Here is a 21520-nt window from a genome sequence, read left to right on the forward strand (position 1 = left end):
TTCTTCAACCTTTTCTCGTGGCTGGGCTCCAAACATCAGCTACTTGCTAAACTTCTTTCCTTTAACTCTCCTTCTGAATGGGAACCTCTATGGAAAGCTGGCTTCAGTCAGCCATCTTGCCTCCACCCCCTCAATTGATTTTTATACAATGGCATTATATCCTGAAACTTACTAAGTTCATTTATAGGTTTTTTTTTCTGGGGTAACTGGGTGTATATCTATATAGCTATATATATGCAGAAGAATAAAGCTAGGCCCCCCACTTCTCACCCAGATGGAAATCAAAGTGTAATGGATCAAGGACCTAAAAGTAAGACCTGAAACAAAACTACTAGAGAAAAACAGAAAAAATGCTTTGGGACATTGGCTTGGCAACAGAATAAGACCTTAAAACCACTGGCATCTGAAACAAAAGCAAATGGGATTATATAAAACTGCCAATCTACATAGCAAAAGACACTATCAACAGAGTAAAAACACAACCTACAGAATGGGAGAAAATATTTGCAAACTACTCATCTAATAGGGTATCAATATGCAGAATATACAAAGAACTCAAACATTTCAACTGCAAAAAAACAAGCAATCCCATTAAAAAATGGGCCAATAATCTGAACAGATATTTCTCAAGAGAAAACATATAAATCCCCAACTTTCCTCATTAAAACTACAATGAGATTTAACTTCACCACACTTAAGATGGCTATTATCAAAAGGACATAATAATAACAAATGCTGGAGAGCATAAGGAGAGAAGGGAACTCCTATATGCTATTGGTGGGAATGCAACCACTATGGAGCACAGTATGGAGGTCCCTCAGAAAACTACAAATACACCCATCATGTGATCCAGAATTCCCATTACTGGGATTTATCCAAAGGAAATCATTATATTGGAGAGACTTCTGCACCCCCATGCTTACTGCAATACTATTCACAGCAGCCAGGATATGGGATCAATCAAAGTCCAACAGCAGATAAATGAATAAAGAAAATTCGATACACATACCATGAAATACTATGCAGCCATAAAAAGAATAAAGCCCTGTCATTTATAACAACATGGATGGAACTGGAGGGCATTATGTTAAGTGAAATAGGCCAGGAACAGAAAGTTAAACCCTGCATATTCTCATTCATATAGCAGCTAAAAAAGTTGATCTCATAGAAATAGAAAGTAGAAGAGAGAGTATGAGAGGCCGAGAAGGGAAAGATTTATTAAAGGATACAAAAATGTAGCTAGATAGGAGAAATAAGTTCTAATATTCAATAGCATAATTGAACAACTATAGTTAGCAACAATATAGTATCTAGTTTCAAACAGTTTGAAGGAGGAAATTGAATGTTCCCAACACAAAGAAAGGAAAAATATTTGAGATGGGGCAGCGCCTGTGGCTTAAAGGAGTAGGGCACTGGCCCCATATGCCAGAGGTGGCGGGTTCAAACCCAGCCCCGGTGATAAACTGCAAAAAAAAAAAAAAAAAAAAAATTGAGATGATGGATGTGTTAGTGACCATGATCTGCTCACTGCATATTATATGTATTGAAACATCATGATGTACTGCATGGATATGTGCAATTAATAAAAGAAAGTTTTAGCTATTGTCCTATGTGCAATGAGAAATTATTTATACATTTTAAGTGAGGGAACATGTTTATGTTGTAGTGGTTAAAAAGCATACAGTCTGATGTTAGAGTGGAAAATGGACAGGATGAGTGTGTTAGCAGATGCAAATAATATAGTTAGGAAGCTATTTAATAGGTCTAGGTCACAGATGAATGCATATTGGCTTTTGAGTATAAGGGTGTAAATTGGAAGGAATAACCGGATTTAAGACATCTTTACCAGATAAAGTCTAGAGGTCATGGGAATGGTTGAAGCAACTGAATTGAGAATTAAGTTAGTGTTAAAGATGTGTCAATGGCTTGTGGCTTGCATAAATGCTCATTTTGTAACCCTATTACCTGAGACAGAGAACATTGGAAGAATTCCAGGTTTGTGGTGGAATAGAGGAATGTCAATCTCAGATTTGGACATGTTACCTCTAAGGCATCTTTGGGATTTCCAAATGGAATCAAGTTAATTAGGTGTTGGGTTGTGGCAGAAACAAAAGATAAAGGGAAAAAAACATTGTTATTATAAACTCTACTTAATAATATTTTCTGAACATGTCCCCACAGTGAACCCTAAGGACACAATGTGTAGTTTTAATTGGTATGAATAGTTGTGCATGAATGGTTTGGTGATTAGCGGACAATGCCCAGTAGAACAACTTTGACTTCCTTCTATTGGGAATCCCTTAGAAACATTAAGGGAATTAAAAAAAAAATTAAATAGCTTTGAAAATAGAAGAAAGAAATGCTATCTCGCTCCAGTTTGGAATGTGCAAGGAATTATGTACTATGAGGAAGCACACGATTAATACTGCTTCATTTCTCTTCCTTTTATGTTACTTCCAGAAAACAAGCACGTCTCCAGTTTCCCAATGTTTTATAGGAACTGGGTGAGAGTGCAAAGATTTTCATAATTTTTATTATTAGAGCTTTGTAAGTTGTCTGTAAGATAATAAAATATCTAAGTAAGAAATTAAAATTCTAGAAAAAAATCTGTCTAAATTTTGCTTGCTGATTTTTTTTTTTTAAAGGTAAACACTTGTCTGAACATACATATTTCAGTCAGAAGTTTTAGAGTGGAGTTAACACCATCTTTCGGAAGTATTTAAGTAAGCTTTGGTTAGTGAAGAATGAAAAATGAAAAACTTAAGTAATAATGATAAAAATCCAACATATTTAGAGTTTATTTTATGTGTGAAAAGTCTTCTTAACTGAGAGATAGGATATGCTGCTCAAATCTCACTTATTGCGATTTTTCAGAATGGGAAATTCTGACTTGAGGTTTGTTTGACTAAATATAATAAACATTTCTTAACTTCATGAAATCAGGGGATATGGGCGAAAATCGCTGAAGGTAACTTCAAAAGACTTCTTGTGTTTCCTTGTGTCTCATATAATTTGAGAAAAAATTCACAAAGATTTTTAATTCTTGGCTAAACTATACCTTTTAGGAACTGAAACCAGGAATATAAATAATTTAGTTATTTCAGGTTATAAAGATAATTATAGGCCAAGGCCAAAATCTCTTATCCTTAATTTTTAATTATATTTTTGGCCTATTGTATATCCTAGGGCTCTGTGTGGGCATATATTTAAAAGTAAAAATTTGAAAACTCGGTTATTCTTTATTTATGTTCAGTGATGATAAACTAATTATCTTGTAATTTTTCTTATGTTGATATTTAATTCTTAGAACAAAGCTTTCATTTATATTTGTAAATTAAACAAACCAAGTTTCTAAAAAATATTTTTCTAAAAAGTTTCACTAAAAAACCCTGTTACTCTATTTGGATCCCTATTTTATATACAATTATAGATAACTTTGAAGTGTTATAATAAATCACATCTACTCTCAATGCTCAGAAGTCTTTCCCATTGGTAATATCCAAAGGATTATCTTTATTTTTCTGAAGGCCATTTTTGCATTTAACAGATATTTAAGCTCAGATTATTACCCTTTAATTTTATACTGGAATTTTCAGTGCCATAAAATCTCCTTAGAAAGACAACAGAATTGCATTGTTCTTTTTTCTTTTCTCCACCATTACATGTTAGAGACTATTCTTTCACACATCACTTTACATAAATATATGTACATTCATATAATTATATTGTATAATTTTATGTAAAAGAGATCACAAGATACATCCTTTTCTTGTGGAATTTTTGTTTTGATTTATTCCCTTTTCCTCTCCAAAACTTCCTCCATTTCTGTCACTTCTCCTACAGCACTCTAAAACCAGTGTTACAAACTTAATGTATATCATTCACATTTTTCTCCAGGAAAAGGGAGACTTAAAAGGATATTGCTTTGGGAGTCTGAGGCAGGAGGATTGCTTGAGGCTGGGAGTTTGAGACCTCCCTGTGCAGCACAGTGAGACCCTATCTTTACAAAAAAGTAGAAAAATTACCAAGCTATGGTAGTAGCACTTGTAGTCCCAGCTACTTGGGAGGCTGAAGCAGGAGAATTGCTTGAGCCCAGGAGTTTCGAGGTTGTTGTGAGTTTTGATGTTGTCACTGCACTCTACCCAGGGCAATGGGGTGAGATCCCATTTCAAAAAGAATGCATTGCTTATTTTACAAGAATGAGATCATGTTATTCACCCTTATATTTATCTTATTTTTCTCAGATAGTATACGTTGTGGTAATCTCAATTCAATTGGCATAACCTTTTTGTATTGTTGAATTTTATTCCAATATGAATGAACCATGATTTATACAACCATTTCACTGTGGATGTGTCTGGTATGTGAGAGCTTGAACAATAATTCATTGGATATTTTTTGTATATTTATCTTTGAATAGTGGTGCTTTTCTTTGTGTATATGTATGTATATGCATATCTGTGTGTACAAGGAAATGGTAGACCAAAGGGTTCATGTCGCGTTTTAAAAAAATTAATGACATTACCTAAAATAGCTTTTCTAAGAGGCTGTTGCTTTTAGACTATGTATGAGAATGTCACTTTTCTCACCTCAGCCAGCAGTGGGTATTGTTATTAATTTTAATTTCAAATATGATACATGAAAAGAGAGCTGTGTGTGCATGTGCACGTGTGTGTGAAATTTGAGCATCTTTTCATTTTATTTTATTTTATTTTATTTTTTTTCCTTTTTTTTTTTTTTTTATTGTTGGGGATTCATTGAGGGTACAATAAGCCAGTTACACCGATTACAATTGTTAGGTAAAGTCCCTCATCTTTTCATTTTATTTATTGGTCTTTTTGATTTATCTATAAACTTGTTTATTCATATTCTTTACCCATTCTTCTTTAAGATTATATACCTTTTCTTATCTATTTTAAGTTATTTTAAGTTATAGATATACATCTATATCTTTTACATATGGATATATGGTGAAATATATCTTCTATTAAATGTCTTTTGATTCTGTTGGATACTCTTTTGCTATGTATAAAAATTATATAGTAGCTGTTTTTCAATAATCCCCATGTTACATTATCATCTTCTGTTTCTATGAAAATATTTATGGTGAGAGGTAGGAGCCTAGCTTTATTTACTTCCAGGCAAATAGCCAACAGTACCAGTACAATATTTAAATCAATCCTCCTTTTTATACTGAATTGAAATACCATATTTGACTTAGGCAACATTTCTGTTTACCTTGGAATCTATTTCTGAGCTCTTTATTCTATTGCACTGATCCTCTTATTTCTCTTATAATATTGCCTTACTGTTTTGATTATTATGCCTTTTTGTTATAGCTTAACATCAATTAGGATGCTGTTGACTCTTACTATTTATGTTCTTCTTGGGGAAAACTGGAAAATTTTAAAAATGTAAACTTTAAGTTGAGTATATGCAGTCTAACTATTAGATTGAAAAAAGATTTGTATTAAATTAACATGTCACTTTAGGTGAATTATCATTTTAAGGCTTTTTATTATGGAGAATTTTGATATTCAAAATTAGACAAATAAAAGTAAATATTTAAAGCTAATAATAAAAGCGAGAAGCACTTTTTGGGAACATGTTAGTCACACAAATATGGGGCCAATTTTATAACTCTTTTGTGACTATTTCCTCACTTATTTCATTTTAGTGATTGGCCAGGTCACATATGGCAGAAGAAAATAGGACTCTGGTAACTGAGTTTGTCCTCACTGGACTTACGGATCGTCCCGGGCTGCAGGTGCCCCTGTTCCTGGTGTTCTTGCTGGTCTACCTCGCCACCATGGTGGGCAATCTGGGCCTGATTGCTCTCATCTGGAAGGACGCCCGCCTGCACAGCCCCATGTATTTATTCCTTGGCAGTCTAGCCTTTGCAGATGCATGCACTTCAACCTCTGTGACTCCTAAGATGCTTATCAATTTTTTATCTAAGAATCACGTGATATCCCTCTTTGAATGTATGGCCCAATTTTATTTTTTTGGTTCCAGTGCAACCACAGAGTGTTTCCTTCTGGTAGTCATGGCCTATGACCGCTATGTAGCCATATGTAGCCCCTTGTCTTATCCAGTGCTTATATCCAATGGCCTCTGTACTCGGGGAATAGGCGTTTCATATTTCATTGGTTTTCTGCATTCAGCAGTTCATGTGGGTTTGTTAGGTAGACTAACTTTCTGCAAGTCCAATATCATACATTATTTCTACTGTGAAATTTTACAACTGTTCAAAGTTTCTTGCATCCATCCTGTGGTTAATATGCTTCTGATTTTAATCTTTTCAGCTTTTATACAAGTCTTCACTTTTATGGCTATCATAATCTCTTACTCCTGCATTCTCTTTGCCATCCTGAAAAAGAGGTCTGAGAAATGCAGAAGCAAAGCCTTCTCCACATGCAGCGCCCACCTGCTCTCAGTCTCTCTGTTCTACGGCACTCTCTTCTGCATGTACGTGCGTCCTGGGTCTGGACCAGCGGAAGATCGGGACAGAATGTATTCCTTATTTTACACGATAATAATTCCCCTGCTAAATCCTTTTATTTACAGCCTGAGGAACAAGGAGGTTATAGGTGCCTTGAGAAAAATAATGAAGAAATAAATAGTTGTCAGACAACTTTCAAACTGTTCTTTATATTCTACTGTAAAAACCCCAAGTCCTATAGGTTAGACCTAGTGGTCAGGGTGGCCCTTGAGCTCCGTGTAAAGGAACCCAGCTTTGTATTATGTTTATTTGGATATGGGTCCAGTGAAAGGTTGGTATATTACCCATAAGTAGCTTAGAAACGTTGTGTTCCATTTTAATCTGATAATTTTGCATTTGCAAATTAGTTATTTTCTAGGAACTTTCAAAATTACAGGTAGTAGTCGGCAATTTTACTGAGACCATACTGAGAAATTCTTGCTGAGAAATAGCTCTAATTGAGGCTGGCATAGATGGTTAGTTACTACATGAATGAGTGTAGCCCACCTCTCTAGACCTGCAAGTTAATAAATTTTTGTGGTTCTCTGCCAGGAACTCTGGTAGACTGATAAAAATAAAACTCTGATGCTTTTTGGTAGAATATATTTCTGAGAAGAAAACTACTGTTCAATGATGAAAGTTAGAAAACCATAAAAATTTTATGGTTAGAAAACCATAAAAAAAAAATTGATGGATGTTAGGAAGAAAAATGCAAGCAAGCATGAAATAAAGAGTGGAATATCAAAACGAATCACAACTGACAGTTATACCTCCCCATATTATTTTTATCAGGGATATTGAATGTAGAATGATATTCAATAATTGTTAAATTTAGGAATATTTTAGTGTAACCAAAAGCAATTTCGGAGATCAGCCTTTTGATTTATTGCATTGCTATCCTTGTCAGTTTTAGTAGGAGCTGACCAGTCAGAAAGCAAAGAGATTACAGATACGAAACTGATTTGGTATATAAAGATAGGAATGAAAAAAATTTGCCAATGAATTCCATGTGCTTGTGTATAATCATGTCCCTAAAAGTGGTTGAAAATTCATTGGCACAATTTTACATTTTACATTTAGTATGTGAACATAAATATGTCAACTCCTCTTTCAGTAAAACAATGATATACTTCGAACAATCTGTTTTGTTCAGCATACTTACAAAAAATAATAATATGAGAAACAAGTTGTTGAAGAATGAAAACATACTTCTTGTTCTAGTATTTAGAAAATACTCTAGCTTTTGTCAAGTCAACAGTGCCAACAAATAGGGTTAAAGACTTACCTAAATAGTTAGGTATATGATAACTTTTATCACTTAAATCTATTTATCACTTAAGTCTACCTATTTCAATCTATTTTTTTTATCACTTAAATCTACTTATCAAGAATAACAAAGTCTTTAATAATACCCTGTATAATTAAATTTATTATCTTTTAAAAATTATTGGTACTTGTATAATTTGAGTCAATATCATGCAACTTTGAGACTCATTTGGTAAACACTGAGCTAAATCTTAATTTCTTTAACAGTTTTATTTTCTTTTTTAGTAAACTAATTTTCTATAATTTACTATTGGTCTTTTTAATGTGATCCCCATATATATTTTTTATTATTTATGTAAGTGTAGATAAATTTACTTCTTCATGTACATGATACAAGGTTTTATTTTGAGTACCTATAAAAGAAACTATATGTTATTTTGTTATGCTCATTATTGTCTTTATATTGCACAAAATGCATGATTTTATCAGAATTATGTGTAACAAAATCCCAGATATTATATTGACATGGAAAGAAAAGAGCAACAATCGAATCATAGTATTTTCCTTGTAGTTTAAGAGCTCCCTGAGGAAGAGACGTTTAGACACTGAAGATATGCATTAATTCAGAGTATATTGCTGGGATGGGTCTGAGCTGCCTGCGGATGTGAAGTGTTCTTAAGTATATTGTACCATTGTCAAGACTGTTTTTTATATAAACCTGTATATTATGGAATTCAGCTGTTCTGAAAAGTGGAGGTACTGCAAAAACTGTCTTCAGGGGTGTCCAGCTGGCAGTCACCGACTACATGCTGATTGTGTGTGGACCTTTTTGCTTATCTGTGGTATTGGATGTCATGAAAAGTATACATGGACCCTTTTCTGTGTTCAGAAGCTTTTGTTAGTGTTTGTGTATTTAATGTGTGGCCCAAGACAATTCCTAACCTTCTGAAGTGTGTCAGAAAGAACAAAAGGTTAGACACCTTACCTAGGTGCTGGGTACTTACTTTTTGGCAAGTAAAACAGCTCTTGTTTTCCTTCTTTTTAAAAATTAAAACATGGCTTTTGTTTATGCATGCCTCCTTTGTATTTCAAATAAAAATGTCTTTCAAGGTAATAATTGCTTTATGAAGAATAATAATGTATTTTACCATCTCATAAAACCTAATTTAAACCAATATGGAATTATACTTAATTTTATACACAGTGAAAGATTCAAAAGCTCAAATAAAAATAAACAACTCAGGCTCAGCGCCTATAGTTCAGTGCCAGCCACCTACACCAGAGGGTAGGGTGGAACCCAGCCCGAGCCTGCCAAACGACGACAACTAAACCAAAAAATAGCTGGGTGTTATGGTGGATGCCTGTTGTCCCAGCTACGTGGGAGGCTGAGGCAAGAGAATCGCTTAAGCCCAAGAGTTGGAGGTGGCTGTGAGCTGTGACACCACAAAACTCTACCAAGGACAACAGCTTGAGGCTCTGTCTCAAAACAAACAAACAAATAAATCATACTACAAACATATAGTAAACCAAAACAGCATGATATTGGTATAAAAGTACACACATAGACCAATGGGGTAGAACAGAGAACCTAAAAATAAAACCAAATACCTACAGCCAACCAGTCATCAACAAAACAGGTGCAAAATACATGGCGGACAGGACATTCTTTTCAACAAATGGCATTGGAGAAATTGTATAGCCATATGCAGAAGAGTGAAACTGGAGTATTTTTTACCACATATAAAGTAATTAACTCACGATATATTAAAGACTTAAATGTAAGACCTGAGACCATAAAAATATTAGAAGAAAGCCCAGGAAAATCTCTTCTGGATATTGACTGAGACAAAGAACTTATGACTAAGAGTGCAATAGCAAATGCAACAAATCAAAAATAAATAAATGAGACTTTATTAAAACAAACTGCTTATGCACAGCAAAAGAAACCACTAACAGAGTTAACAAACTATATGATGGGAAAAAATATTCTCAAACTATGCAATGACATAGGGCTATATCTAGAATTTGCAAAGAACTCAACTCAGCATGAAAAAAATCCCATTAACAGCAGGGTAGACAACATGAACAAGTATTTTTCATGAGATACAAATGACCAACATATATATGAAAAAATGCTCAATATCACTGATCATCAGATAAATGCAAATTGAAATCACAATGATATGCCATTTTACCCCAGTCAGAACGGCCATTACTTAAAAGTCAAGGAACAATAAATGTTGGCAAAGATGTGGTGAAAGGGGAATGCTTATACACTTTTCGTGGGAATATAAATTAGTACAACCTCCATGGAAAACAGTGTGGGATTTCTTGAAGAACTAAAATTAGACCTACTATTTGATCCAGCATTTCCACTACTGGGATCTGTGAAATTCTGAAGAAGGGAAAAGATATTTGTGCATGGTGTGTATAGGGTTCGGTACGACCTGCAGTGTCGTGTGTCCACTGGGGAACTTGGAATGTATCCTTGGCAGATAAGGGGGAGATTACAGTACCAGAGATAGGGGGATTAAACAACAGCAATTTATTTTCTAACAGTTCTGGAGGTTGGAAGTCCAAGATCAAAGTATTTGCAGGATTGATTCTTCAGATGCCTTTCTCAGGTTTTCCTATGACTGCCTTCTTGCTGTTTCTTCCCATGGCATTTCCTCTACCTGCCCATAGCAGGTGTCTGTGTCCAACTTTCCTTTGTCGCATTTCAACTTAATAACCTCCATAAGGGCCTATCTGTAAATATATGCTACTGGTGGGTTAGGGTTTCATTTCAGTATGTGAATTTGTGGGAGAGGGACATAATTCATCCCATAACAGCAGGTGGAATAGGATCATGAAGGGCAAGTTAGGATTTTAGATGATCAGTCCTGAGTCAGAGGACAGAATGCAATAGATGGGACTGTTAGTGGATGCAGATGTATTAGGGTATTTCAATAGTATATGCAGCAAATGAATGAAGCTTGAATTTAGCTGTGCTCATAGAGAGAGTGAGAAGTTGCCTGATAGTAGAGATGTTAGGAGAGGAATTTATATGACTTGGCAATGGTTGATCCATAGAATTTGAAGGAGAGTTTGCTGTCAAGGATATCTTCCTAGTTCATGGCCTGCATAACCGATTGTTTAGTGATGTTATTCCCCAACATAAAGAACTGGAAGATAACCAGAGTGAGGTCAAGGTAACAGATGATCTTGATTTCAAATGTGGACATGGTGATTCTAATGTACCTTTTAGATTTCCAAGAATCATGCCAAGGAGGTATTTGGATGATGCCATTATAAACAAAAACAAGAGAACAGAAAATAAACTTTTCCTGAAATCCTATCATTAATGTTTTGTAAGATGCCCCACAGTAATCTCTTTGGATTATAACAGTTTTTAATGTTACAGTTAGTGTTGGGAGTGAAATGATGATTAATTCACAATGCCCAGTATGGCCAATCTGACTTCATCATACAGGGAATCCTCTGGAAGCATAGAGGGAATAATTTTCTTTTTTTTTAAAGAACAAGTATGGAAATAAAAGTAATATACATTATCTTCATTTATTTTGAAGTTACTAGTAAAAATCAGTGTGTAAGTAATCACTTTTGCCTCATTTCTGCATTTTGTATGTTATTTCAGGAAAAGTATCACTTTTTTCCAGGAACTAGGTGAGAGTATGGTGATTTCTAGAATTTCTATTATTTGGAATTTTGCAATATGTCTTTAGATGATAATGAGGTATCTATGTAAGAAATTAAAATTCCATTGAAGCATTGAGATTCTTCTCAACCAGACATCAAAATTTAGACAGATAGGAGAGGATGTTTTATTGTAGAGGAGAAGTGTTTATATGAAAATTTCATAAATAATACATTTTAATAGAAGTAGGGAGTAAATGGGAAAAATTAAAGTTATCATGCTACGAATGATTTGGTAACTTTAAATTATTTTTCTATTTCTTTTTATTTTATAGTATAAAACATTTAGAATTGAGCAGCTTGTTTCTACATTACTTGTCATTTTGCAGAATGTAAATACTCCAAACCTTTCAGTGGATGGCATTTATATTGCATAACTTTTAAAATTTCATAGAATCATATGAATAGGGCTAAAATCAATGAATACAGCTAGCATTATCTCCTTTTCTCCAACCTGAAAGTATTTTTTTCCATATTACTCTTAAAGAAAACAATTTCCAAACTTTATTACTTCTTCTTTTAATTACACCAAATTCATAATGTGAGAATAAAAGTATTTATTATTTGGTAGTTTGGGGTGCAAAGAAATCCAAGCCACTCTATTTAGGACAAAATCTCTACTTTAGAAAGAAACTACATTTCCATAACATCTACATAGCCTATTTTCATCAAATACACTGTAATGAATTTTTTGGGTTGTGTGCATTATAATAGGGTTCCCTGTGGGTATGGCTTTAGTTTATAAACTTAATGTTTTTTTTTTTTTTTTTGGCTTAGTGAAGATGGAGAGTAACAACTCACCAGTCTTTCTATTGATCAAACATACTTAGTTCTAATTCATGCTCACATTAAGTTCTATGTATTATAAGTGTCAAGAGGTATGGGCTATGAAATTAAGGAATTTCTTAATGTGAATAAATTATGATTTATTTCAACTCAGATATATATGTACATATATATTTGTGTCATATATATTTATTTCCCTTTCAAAGAACATAGGAGGTTATAAATTCACCTCAAAATATTAGAAATATTCTACTCTGGATGTTCTTTCAGAAATAGTTTATGAGTCATAACAGAAAATCTCATTATGTCATGAAAATACCAGATACATGTATTATATTCGTAATAGCAACAAAATCTATAGAACACTTAAGAATAAAATATAATAGAAGTATTGGATGTGTATAAAAACGATGAAAATGAGAGCTCTATTTGGATACTATCTTAAATAATTTTCAAATAATTTTGACTATATTAAAAAAAATCATACCTTCTCTTAATAGTTTTATTTATAACCAAATACTTAAATTGAAAGTATCAGAAACATAAAGCACCACTAACAGATATTTTCTACAAAAAATGTATCGGTCATTTTATTCCTAATTTTACATTATAATTATCAGTGTCAAATACATTTTGCTAAAGAAAAATATAGAATTTTATTATTCTTATTTCTATTAATATGCAGGTAAGCATCCTTCTATCTACATTTCCCCAAAGATATTTGTAAATTTTTAATGTGAAAATTCTTTTAGAGATAATTTATAATTCATGCAAGAAAATCAATCTTTACCCATGTATATATCATAGCCTTTAATTACATTTATCAACAAAAAATCAAAAATTATAAAAATAAGACCAAGAAATTTAAACTTCTTTATATTTTTTTCACTTAATGATACATTGAGAAAATTTTCCTAGTACTAACTTGTGGAATTCAAATCCCTTTCCTTTATATGGGAATAATACTCCACGTCAGACTCTACCATAATTTATTCAATAATTCTATAGTGGATATGTGTTCTTTTTGTTTCTAGACTTTGCCTTCATGAACAATACTTATCAGACACGCTTGTGTTTCATTCTTGCGTATGGTTGACATTATTTCTAGAATATATATCCAGGAGTGAGAGTGTTAGATGACAGGTTTTTGAAATTGCTAATTTTGATAGAGAATGTCAGATCGAAAAGGCTGCTAGAATTTACATTTTAACCAGTAATTCTTTTGTCATTTTTCTGTCATCAGATGTTATGGCTCGTTTTACTTTTTTGATTCTCTGACAAGTGAAAATGATGCATCAATTTTAAAAATATTCCTAATTTCCTAATTGTTAAGGAGATTGAACATTGCTTGGCATATTTATCAGTATTGTTTCATATATTTATTGATCATGTTCACTTGTTTTTCTGTAAACATGTCTATTCACATATTTTACCCATTTTTTTCATTGGGTCCTCTTCACCAAGTTAAAAAAGAGTGTAAGTGTTGTCTCTATGCGTATATGTGTGTGTGTTTTATAAGTATTAACCCTATATATGCGAATTATGTTACAGATTTCTTCAATATATTTTTTGTCCTATCCCATTGTTTGTGGATTCTTCTGCCATGCCATGAAAAGTAGGTAGTTATGGCTGTATTCAATAATTTGTCTATTTCTGCCCCACATGCGATGATTTTAGATTTGGACCTGTTTCCCCATCAGTGATCTTCTACATGACGTTAATGCTGCTCTCAAACATGGCAGAGCATGCTACTCCGAAATATGCAGTTTGGGGGCAAAGAATATTATGAGCTACAGGTGCAAGCAGGGTACTCTAATGTCTCCTTTTCTTCCTGAAAACAGGAGACTGAAATTCCCACATGAAAATTCCCTTTCTGGGCAGCACCTGTGGCTCAGTGGGCAGGGCGCCGGCCCCATTTGCTGAGGGTGGCGGTTTCGAACCCGGCCTGGCCAAACTGCAACAAAAAATAGTCAGGCGTTGTGGTGGGTGCCTGTGGTCCCACCTACGTGGGAGGCTGAGGCAAGAGAATCGCCTAAGCCCAGGAGTTGGAGGATGCCGTGAGCTGTGACTCTACGCACTCTACCGAGGGTGATAAAGTGAGATTCTGTCTCTAAAAAAGCAAACAAACAAACAAAAGAAAGATGCCATTTCTGTACCAGGAGAAAAGAAACACTGTTTTCTTTTTTTAAGGAGTTATATCTAAGACAATTCTATACAATAAAGTTTTTATTAAAATAGTTCTTATCTTCCTTTTACCTACCCACATAGTTGTGCTGCTTTTTCATGGTGACTTCTGTTTTTTCAGCTCAGTGTAAAAATATTTAGGTTTGACACTCGTTTGGGTCTCTGTTTACTTAGGTGGACTTTCACGTCATGTAAAATTTGTATGAATTTGTAAGCTTTTAATTCTCAGGTCAACCAAAACCTCTAATAGGGTAGGGGCAAATTTCACCTCCCAAGTACTTCAAATACTTTTTGCTTTCATTTCAGTATTTTCCCATGTTAGGGTCAGGTAATTAAATACAGACTTTGTAAACAAATCTTACTAAGTGATGAAAGTTGAACTTTAAAAACCACTAATTAAATGGGAAACTCAAAAGTATAAATTAACACACACACGCACACAAGTTACTGCTTTGTGTTGTCTTGGTGACTGTATTTGTCACATATTTTCTTATTGCAGTGACCAGTGTGGCTATGTCAGAAGAAAATAAGACTCTAGTGACAGAGTTTGTTCTCACAGGACTTACAGACCGACCATGGCTGCAGGTCCTCCTCTTCATCATGTTCACGGGGGTCTACCTCATCACCGTGGTGGGCAACCTGGGACTGATGGCTCTAATCTGGAAGGACCCTCATCTTCGGACGCCTATGTACTTATTCCTTGGTGGGTTAGCCTTTGCAGATGTTTGTACTTCTACCTCAGTGACCCCTAGGATGCTGGTCAACTTCTTAGACAAGACTGCAATGATATCGCTGGCCGAGTGCATCACTCAGTTTTACTTTTTTGCTTCCAGTGCAACTGCAGAATGCTTCCTCCTGGTAGTGATGGCCTATGACCGCTATGTAGCCATATGTAACCCTCTGCTTTATCCAGTGGTGATGTCCAGCAAACTCTGCCCTCAGTTAATAAGTGCTTCATATGCACTTGGTTTTCTGCATTCCCTGGTTCATGTGAGTTTTCTAATAAGATTGACTTTCTGCAGGTCTAACATTATACATTATTTCTACTGTGAAATTTTACAACTGTTCAAAATTTCATGCAATGACTCCTCTATTAATGCACTCCTAATATTTATTTTTGCAGCTTTCATACAAATATCCACTTTAATGACTATCATAATCTCTTATAGTCGTGTGCTCTTTGATATTCTGAAAAAAAGGTCTGAAAAGGGCAGAAGCAAAGCCTTGTCCACATGCAGTGCCCATCTGCTTTCTGTTTCTTTGTACTATGGAACTCCCATCGTCATGTATGTGCACCCTGTATCCGGCCTAGCTGAAGATCAGGACAAAGTGTATTCTCTATTTTACACAATCATAATTCCCCTACTAAACCCGTTTATTTACAGTTTGAGAAATAAAGAAGTTATGCAGGCCTTGAGAAGAGTGACAAAGAAGGGAGCAGTTCCTTAGGGAAATTGCAACTTTTTCTCCTTTCCGCCTTTTGCTTAAACAAGTCATTGGGTCTTGTGGATTAGCCATGCTCTGTCTTGTCATTAGAGGGCTAGTGGTGAGAATGTGTGAGAACTCTGCGAAAACCCAGCTTTGTTCTATTTCCTGGAGTGTGGGTCCAGCTGAAGTGTCTTCACATCATTGACACTTGATTTATTTAAAAACAATTTCCTTCCTTGTTATCCAGACATTAGTCTTTGAAAATCATTTGTCCTACAAACACCCTCACCCAAATACTATCAAATAATTGATAACAGAGATGCTGGTACATAAGTGCAAGTTCATGGCTCACTGCGCTGGATCTACATGTTATTAATAATAAGGCTCTGTCCTACTCAACCATACAATAACAAAAACAATAAAAGAACAGATTCTTGCAGTGTTCACAAAATAAAAGGGGGGAATATTAAGAAAAATGAAGGGTTTAAACAAAGTACATCTTTGATATATGTTATTATCTTTCAAAATTTGAGTAACCTCTTAACAACATCATTTCTTTAAAAGAGGTTGGCTTGAATTGAATGATAGAGTATTAGAATTTAAAGCTTTCCATATCTAGAAGTTAATACAATAACTTTCATAGAGAGCATACCAATACAGTGGTATTCAGAAATTGGGAGATTAGAAAATATCTCAGTATACAATCTTCTCAAACATTACAGTTCTCTGGCACTCTATCTGCATGAACACTTTGTTAATTAGTAAGCATAATCGAACATTTGCATATGAATTGCATTGTTATACTCTAAGAGGCAGAAGGTAAGGATGAGAAACTCGCTCAGCATGTATGGATGTGGGTGCAAATTTGAGCTTGTGAATTCTTTTAACAGTGACAGCAGAGTCTCATGGTCTCAGCAACCAACTTACTTCCAGTTCAGTGACAGAATTATGTTGTCTATTTTCAGAATAATGAATTGGAGTCCTAGTGACTTCCCCAGGTAATCAAGGAGGTTTATTTGTTTTTCGTTTGGAAGGCTTATTATTATAAACTCAAAAATCACAACCTATTTGATACGGTTACATCAATTGCAATAATCATCATTTTAAAGCTTGAATTATTCCATATTTAACCAAGGGATTGCTTTGAGTTAGATTTTGTGTCTTTTTTTGAACTCTTACACCATAGATTGGTTTCATATGTTTTTGAGTCTAGTATCCTGGAAATCATGTAGTATGAAATACTTTGGACTATGTCCAATGTTTGGCTATTTCATATAATGCTGCTATGTACTTTCTGATGAATGTCTTCTGGTGCACAGATATGCACATTTTTTATTGGGCATATATCTAGGAGTGAAATTTGAATATCATAAAGCATGCATATGTTTAATTTTAGAAGATACCACATTATGTGTAAAACTTTGTGCTCACCATCTTAGCTTCTAAGCTTTCATATTTATTTATTTATTTTCAGATTAATGTGAGGGTATAAATGATTAGTTTACATTGTTTGCATTTGTTAGGTGAGGTTCAGGTTGTAGTTGAGCACTTCACCCAAGGGGTGTGCTATATTCTTTTACATTGTGACAGGTGAGAGTTTAAAATCCCGTTCCCTCCAGCCCTCTGCTCTGTTCTTCCATCTCCCCCACTTGAATTTAATTGTGTTTTTCTCTCCTGTGGGCATGTAGTTGTTTATCTGTTGGTTTCATATTAGTATTGAGTGCAATCAATACTTGTTTATCCATTCTTGTGATACTTTACTAAGAAGAATGCTGTCACTTTTAATATGGGCGATTCCTTGAGGGGAAAGCAGGCTTACCTCCTCCGTTTTCCCTCTCTTCTGGGTCTTGGCTCCACAATTCTTGCCTGCTTTGATGATTACTGATGCCTAAAAGCTTATTACTTTATTACAATTTGTTTAAGTTTTCTGATTTTCGCAGAAGGAGACATGGTATAGAACAGCAGTTCCCAACTTTCCTAATGCTATGACCCTTTAATACAGTCCCTCATGTTGTGTTGACCCGCCAACCATAAAATTATTTTCGTTGCTACTAACAACGAATTTTATGGTTGGGGGGTCACCACAACATGAGGAACTGTATTTGTAGCAATGAAAATAACTTTATGGTTGGGGGCTCACCACAACATGAGGACTGTATTAAAGGGTCACGCATTAGGAAGGCATCATGAGAACCACTGACATAGAACAACCCAGCTTGCCATTGTTATGGGTAGAACTTTTTCAGTTTTTAAAAGTGATTTTGGTTTTTGTTTTCTAATGTTTTAAGATTTCTGCTGTAATTGTTTCAACACAATTTAGTTGTAGATATTTAATTTATTCAAACTTTTATAGCATTTTCAATGCTATTATTTACTAAAAATTATTTGGAAAATTTCATCCTTTCTCTATGCTTTGGAATAAGAGCATTGAAGTGATCTCATCCGTAAAACATTGATAGTATTTCCCTGTGAACATCTAAACTTGGTGATTTGTTTGTGGGAGAAGAAATTACATTTCTCTAATTTTCTAAAAAATTGAGTATTTTGTCTATATCAAGGTCAATTTTATAAGTTATGTTGTTTCATCGAATTATTTATATTATTTAGGTTATAATTTTATATCTGCCTGCAGTTGAACAAAGACTCTCATAATGTTTTTAAAATTTCTTGTATTTGGAAGATCATTTCCATCTTCTATTTTAATTTTTGGGAGTTTTTATCAATTAAAAAATTAAGTTACTAAATTTTCTATTTTGTAAGTGTTTTAAAAGAACCAGCTTATAATTTTTAATTATCTCTAACTTTGTTATTAACTGATTCATTAATTTTTCTTCTATTTTATTACTTTTCACCTGTTTTTTCTTAGAATATTTCATTTTCTTGCCTAGTTTTTACATTAAATCTAAATTCATTTATTTTTAGTTTTCTTTCATTGTTGATCTTAAATATATTGATATTTTGTGACATTACGGATTTTCTTCTAAATTGAATTTAGTTGCTGAGCGTTTCACGTTTTTTGACTTTCAGGCTTTCACTGTTCATGTGGGATTTCTGTTTATCTAAACTTTCCATAGGTCCAAGAGAGATACAAGCTCTATTTCAAAATCTTGTTGTCATATACAATTTCCAAACACGAGTTTATTATTGCACAATTTCTTTATCAACCTCCATTATTAACAATATTGTCTCTTATACCTATGTTTTCTAATAGGAAAATTCACTATGAAAAAGATAAAAACAATGACTTTCCACAGGCAGTACTTACATTTTTGTTGTTCTCTTGTTCTATTACAATGTTCTTTTTATTCAGATGTGTGAGTTCTGAATCTGGCCCATATGAAAAACAGGATCAAATGTATTCTTTATTGTACATTATTGCAATTTCATGCTAAATCTCTTTTAATAAGCAAAAAGAAAAAATGTTTTAGATAAACAAAATTATACAGAAATAAATGTTTTCTATAAAAGAAATAAAACATCTTTATTATTTTTTCAATGTTTATCCAAATAAATCACAGCACCTAATAGGATGCCTTGCACTTAGATGATATACAATAAACGTTTATTGAAAAATGGAAAGGGTAGCAAAGTATATTACTATACCATAAAAATATGGTTGATGGTTAAAACTGCTTAAAAGTAACCATTAAATATTTTCTTTTATTAAAGCATAGCGTGTACATTAATGAGATCATGGGGCAGAATTCACTGGTTTTATAGACCATTTGACATCTTTTCATCACAGTGGTTAACTGGCATTTTCTTAGTTATTGTGTTAAGACATTTATATTTGAAATTTACTACGTTTCACAGGTACCCTTGTAAGATGCACCGCTGGTGTAATCCCACCTATCACCCTCCCTCCACCCGTGTTCCCCCATCCCTCCACTTCTCTCCCCCTTGCGCATATTCTTAGTTTATAACTGGGTTATAGCTTTCATATGAAAGCCATAAATTAGTTTCATAATAGGGCTAAGTACATTGGATATTTTTCTTCCATTCTTGAGATACTTTACTAAGAAGAATATGTTCCAGCTCCATCCATGTACACATGAAAGAGGTAAAGTCTCCATCTTTCTTTAAGGCTGCATAATATTCCATGATGTACATATACCACAATTTATTAATCCATTCGTGGATAGATGGGCACTTGGGCTTTTTCCATGACTTAGCAATTATGAATTGAGCTGCAATAAACTTTGATTGAATGGCAGATCTATTTTTAGATCTCTAAGTAGTCTCCAAACATCTTTCAAAAAGGAACATATTAGTTTGCATTCCCACCAGCAATGTAGAAGTGTTCCCTTGAGGGATTTCTTTTTTAAGACTGTAAAGAGAACAAATGTATGAGAGAAAAGAACTGTCACAATGCTGAATACTTCAATCGAACCTGAGAAAATAAAAATCATTAGAAAATTAATAGAAGGATCAATGCAGGAAATCTTTAACAATGGAACAATATCACAGTACAAGTGATGTATTATGTTGGAATTACAGAAGGTTAATCTGAACAAAAATCCTTCATGAAGTACAGCACGAGGAAAGCCACCGACAAAAGTCAAGACTAATAGCCGGATGCACAGTGTGTTGTTCATAATCAGTGGGTAGAGTAAAGGTTTGCATAAGGCTACATAGTGATCATACGCCATTGCTGCCAGGAGAAAACACTTCGTGGTTACACTGACTATAAAGGAAAAAATTGTATCACACACTCCAAGAGAGATATCATCTGACTCTCAGCGAAGAAGTTGATCAGCAGGTTGGGGGTCACTGTGGAAGATATCCAAGCATCCACAAAGGCTAAACTCCCAAGAAAAAAATACATGGGAATGTGAAGGTGAGGGTCATTCCAGATGAGAGCAATCAGACTGAGGTTCCCCATGATGGTGACGAGATACATCACTAAGAACATCAGGAACAGGAGGATTTTCAACTGTGGTTGATGGGTAAGTCCCGTGAGAACAAACTCCGTCAACAATGTTGCATTTTCCTTTTCCATGCCCTCACCGTGTGTCCTCTAAAATAAAATAGAGTAAATATGAAAGGAATATTGGCAATGTAATTATAAATTCAAATTGGGGAAGAGGATTTTAAATAAAGTATATGCTAATCAAAGATCTCATATTTTAGTTATGAATACTGTTATTGTTGGACACATATATTAGAGTAATTAAAAAAAATTTAAATGGCATATTTCTTTACAAAAATATGGAGATATTTAGAAAATAAGAGAGGCATTCTACATGTGTACTAAATTTATGTGGACATCGTTGAACATGGTAGAAAAGTCCTATGTCTGGGATATGAATAGTGTCAAAGGAAGAGGTTTTATTGTCCTAAAATAAAATAAATGAATTGAATGTCATGTGAAGGATCTTGAACTTTTTCTTCAGAAAATAAGCATGTACCAAAAATATTAAGAAGGGAGATAGCATCATAATATATTTTTAAATTTATTTTTGATAGTGTGGAAATATGCCACAGGAAAAAGAAATTGGAGTCAGGCATATTAACTAGGAACCTGTTAATAAGATCCAGGGAACACCAAATCAGAGTAAACATGAGAATTGTCTGAGAGTATTTTTGTGGAAAAATATAGGTTGTAATATTTTAATGTAGAAATGAATTAAGTAGTTCAAGAATGTGTTCTAGGAATCTGAATTTTGAAAGTGCCTTCTT

At 33.9% G+C, this 21520-nt stretch overlaps 2 protein-coding genes and 1 pseudogene across 2 annotated transcripts; 2 read left to right on the top strand and 1 right to left on the bottom strand.

Moving 5' to 3' along the window:
- Positions 1 to 5695: 5695 nt before the first annotated feature.
- LOC128568148 (olfactory receptor 5AC1-like) lies at positions 5696 to 6619 on the top strand. Its single transcript, XM_053565826.1, has one exon. The coding sequence runs from the start codon at positions 5696 to 5698 to the stop codon at positions 6617 to 6619; it is 924 nt and encodes a 307-aa protein (XP_053421801.1).
- An 8307-nt stretch (positions 6620 to 14926) lies between these two features.
- On the top strand, positions 14927 to 15862 carry LOC128567414 (olfactory receptor 5AC2-like). Its single transcript, XM_053564611.1, has one exon. It carries the CDS (start codon positions 14927 to 14929, stop codon positions 15860 to 15862), a length of 936 nt encoding a protein of 311 aa, XP_053420586.1.
- A 4286-nt stretch (positions 15863 to 20148) lies between these two features.
- LOC128567933 (olfactory receptor 5H1-like) lies at positions 20149 to 20840 on the bottom strand (annotated as a pseudogene).
- Positions 20841 to 21520: the final 680 nt, after the last annotated feature.

The sequence above is a fragment of the Nycticebus coucang genome, chromosome 16, assembly GCF_027406575.1.
Source record: "Nycticebus coucang isolate mNycCou1 chromosome 16, mNycCou1.pri, whole genome shotgun sequence".
NCBI lineage: Eukaryota > Metazoa > Chordata > Mammalia > Primates > Lorisidae > Nycticebus > Nycticebus coucang.

Excerpts from the sequence above, each read along its gene's own strand:
- LOC128568148 (XM_053565826.1), top strand. The coding sequence starts at position 5,696 with ATGGCAGAAGAAAATAGGACTCTGGTAACTGAGTTTGTCCTCACTGGA.
- LOC128567414 (XM_053564611.1), top strand. The coding sequence starts at position 14,927 with ATGTCAGAAGAAAATAAGACTCTAGTGACAGAGTTTGTTCTCACAGGA.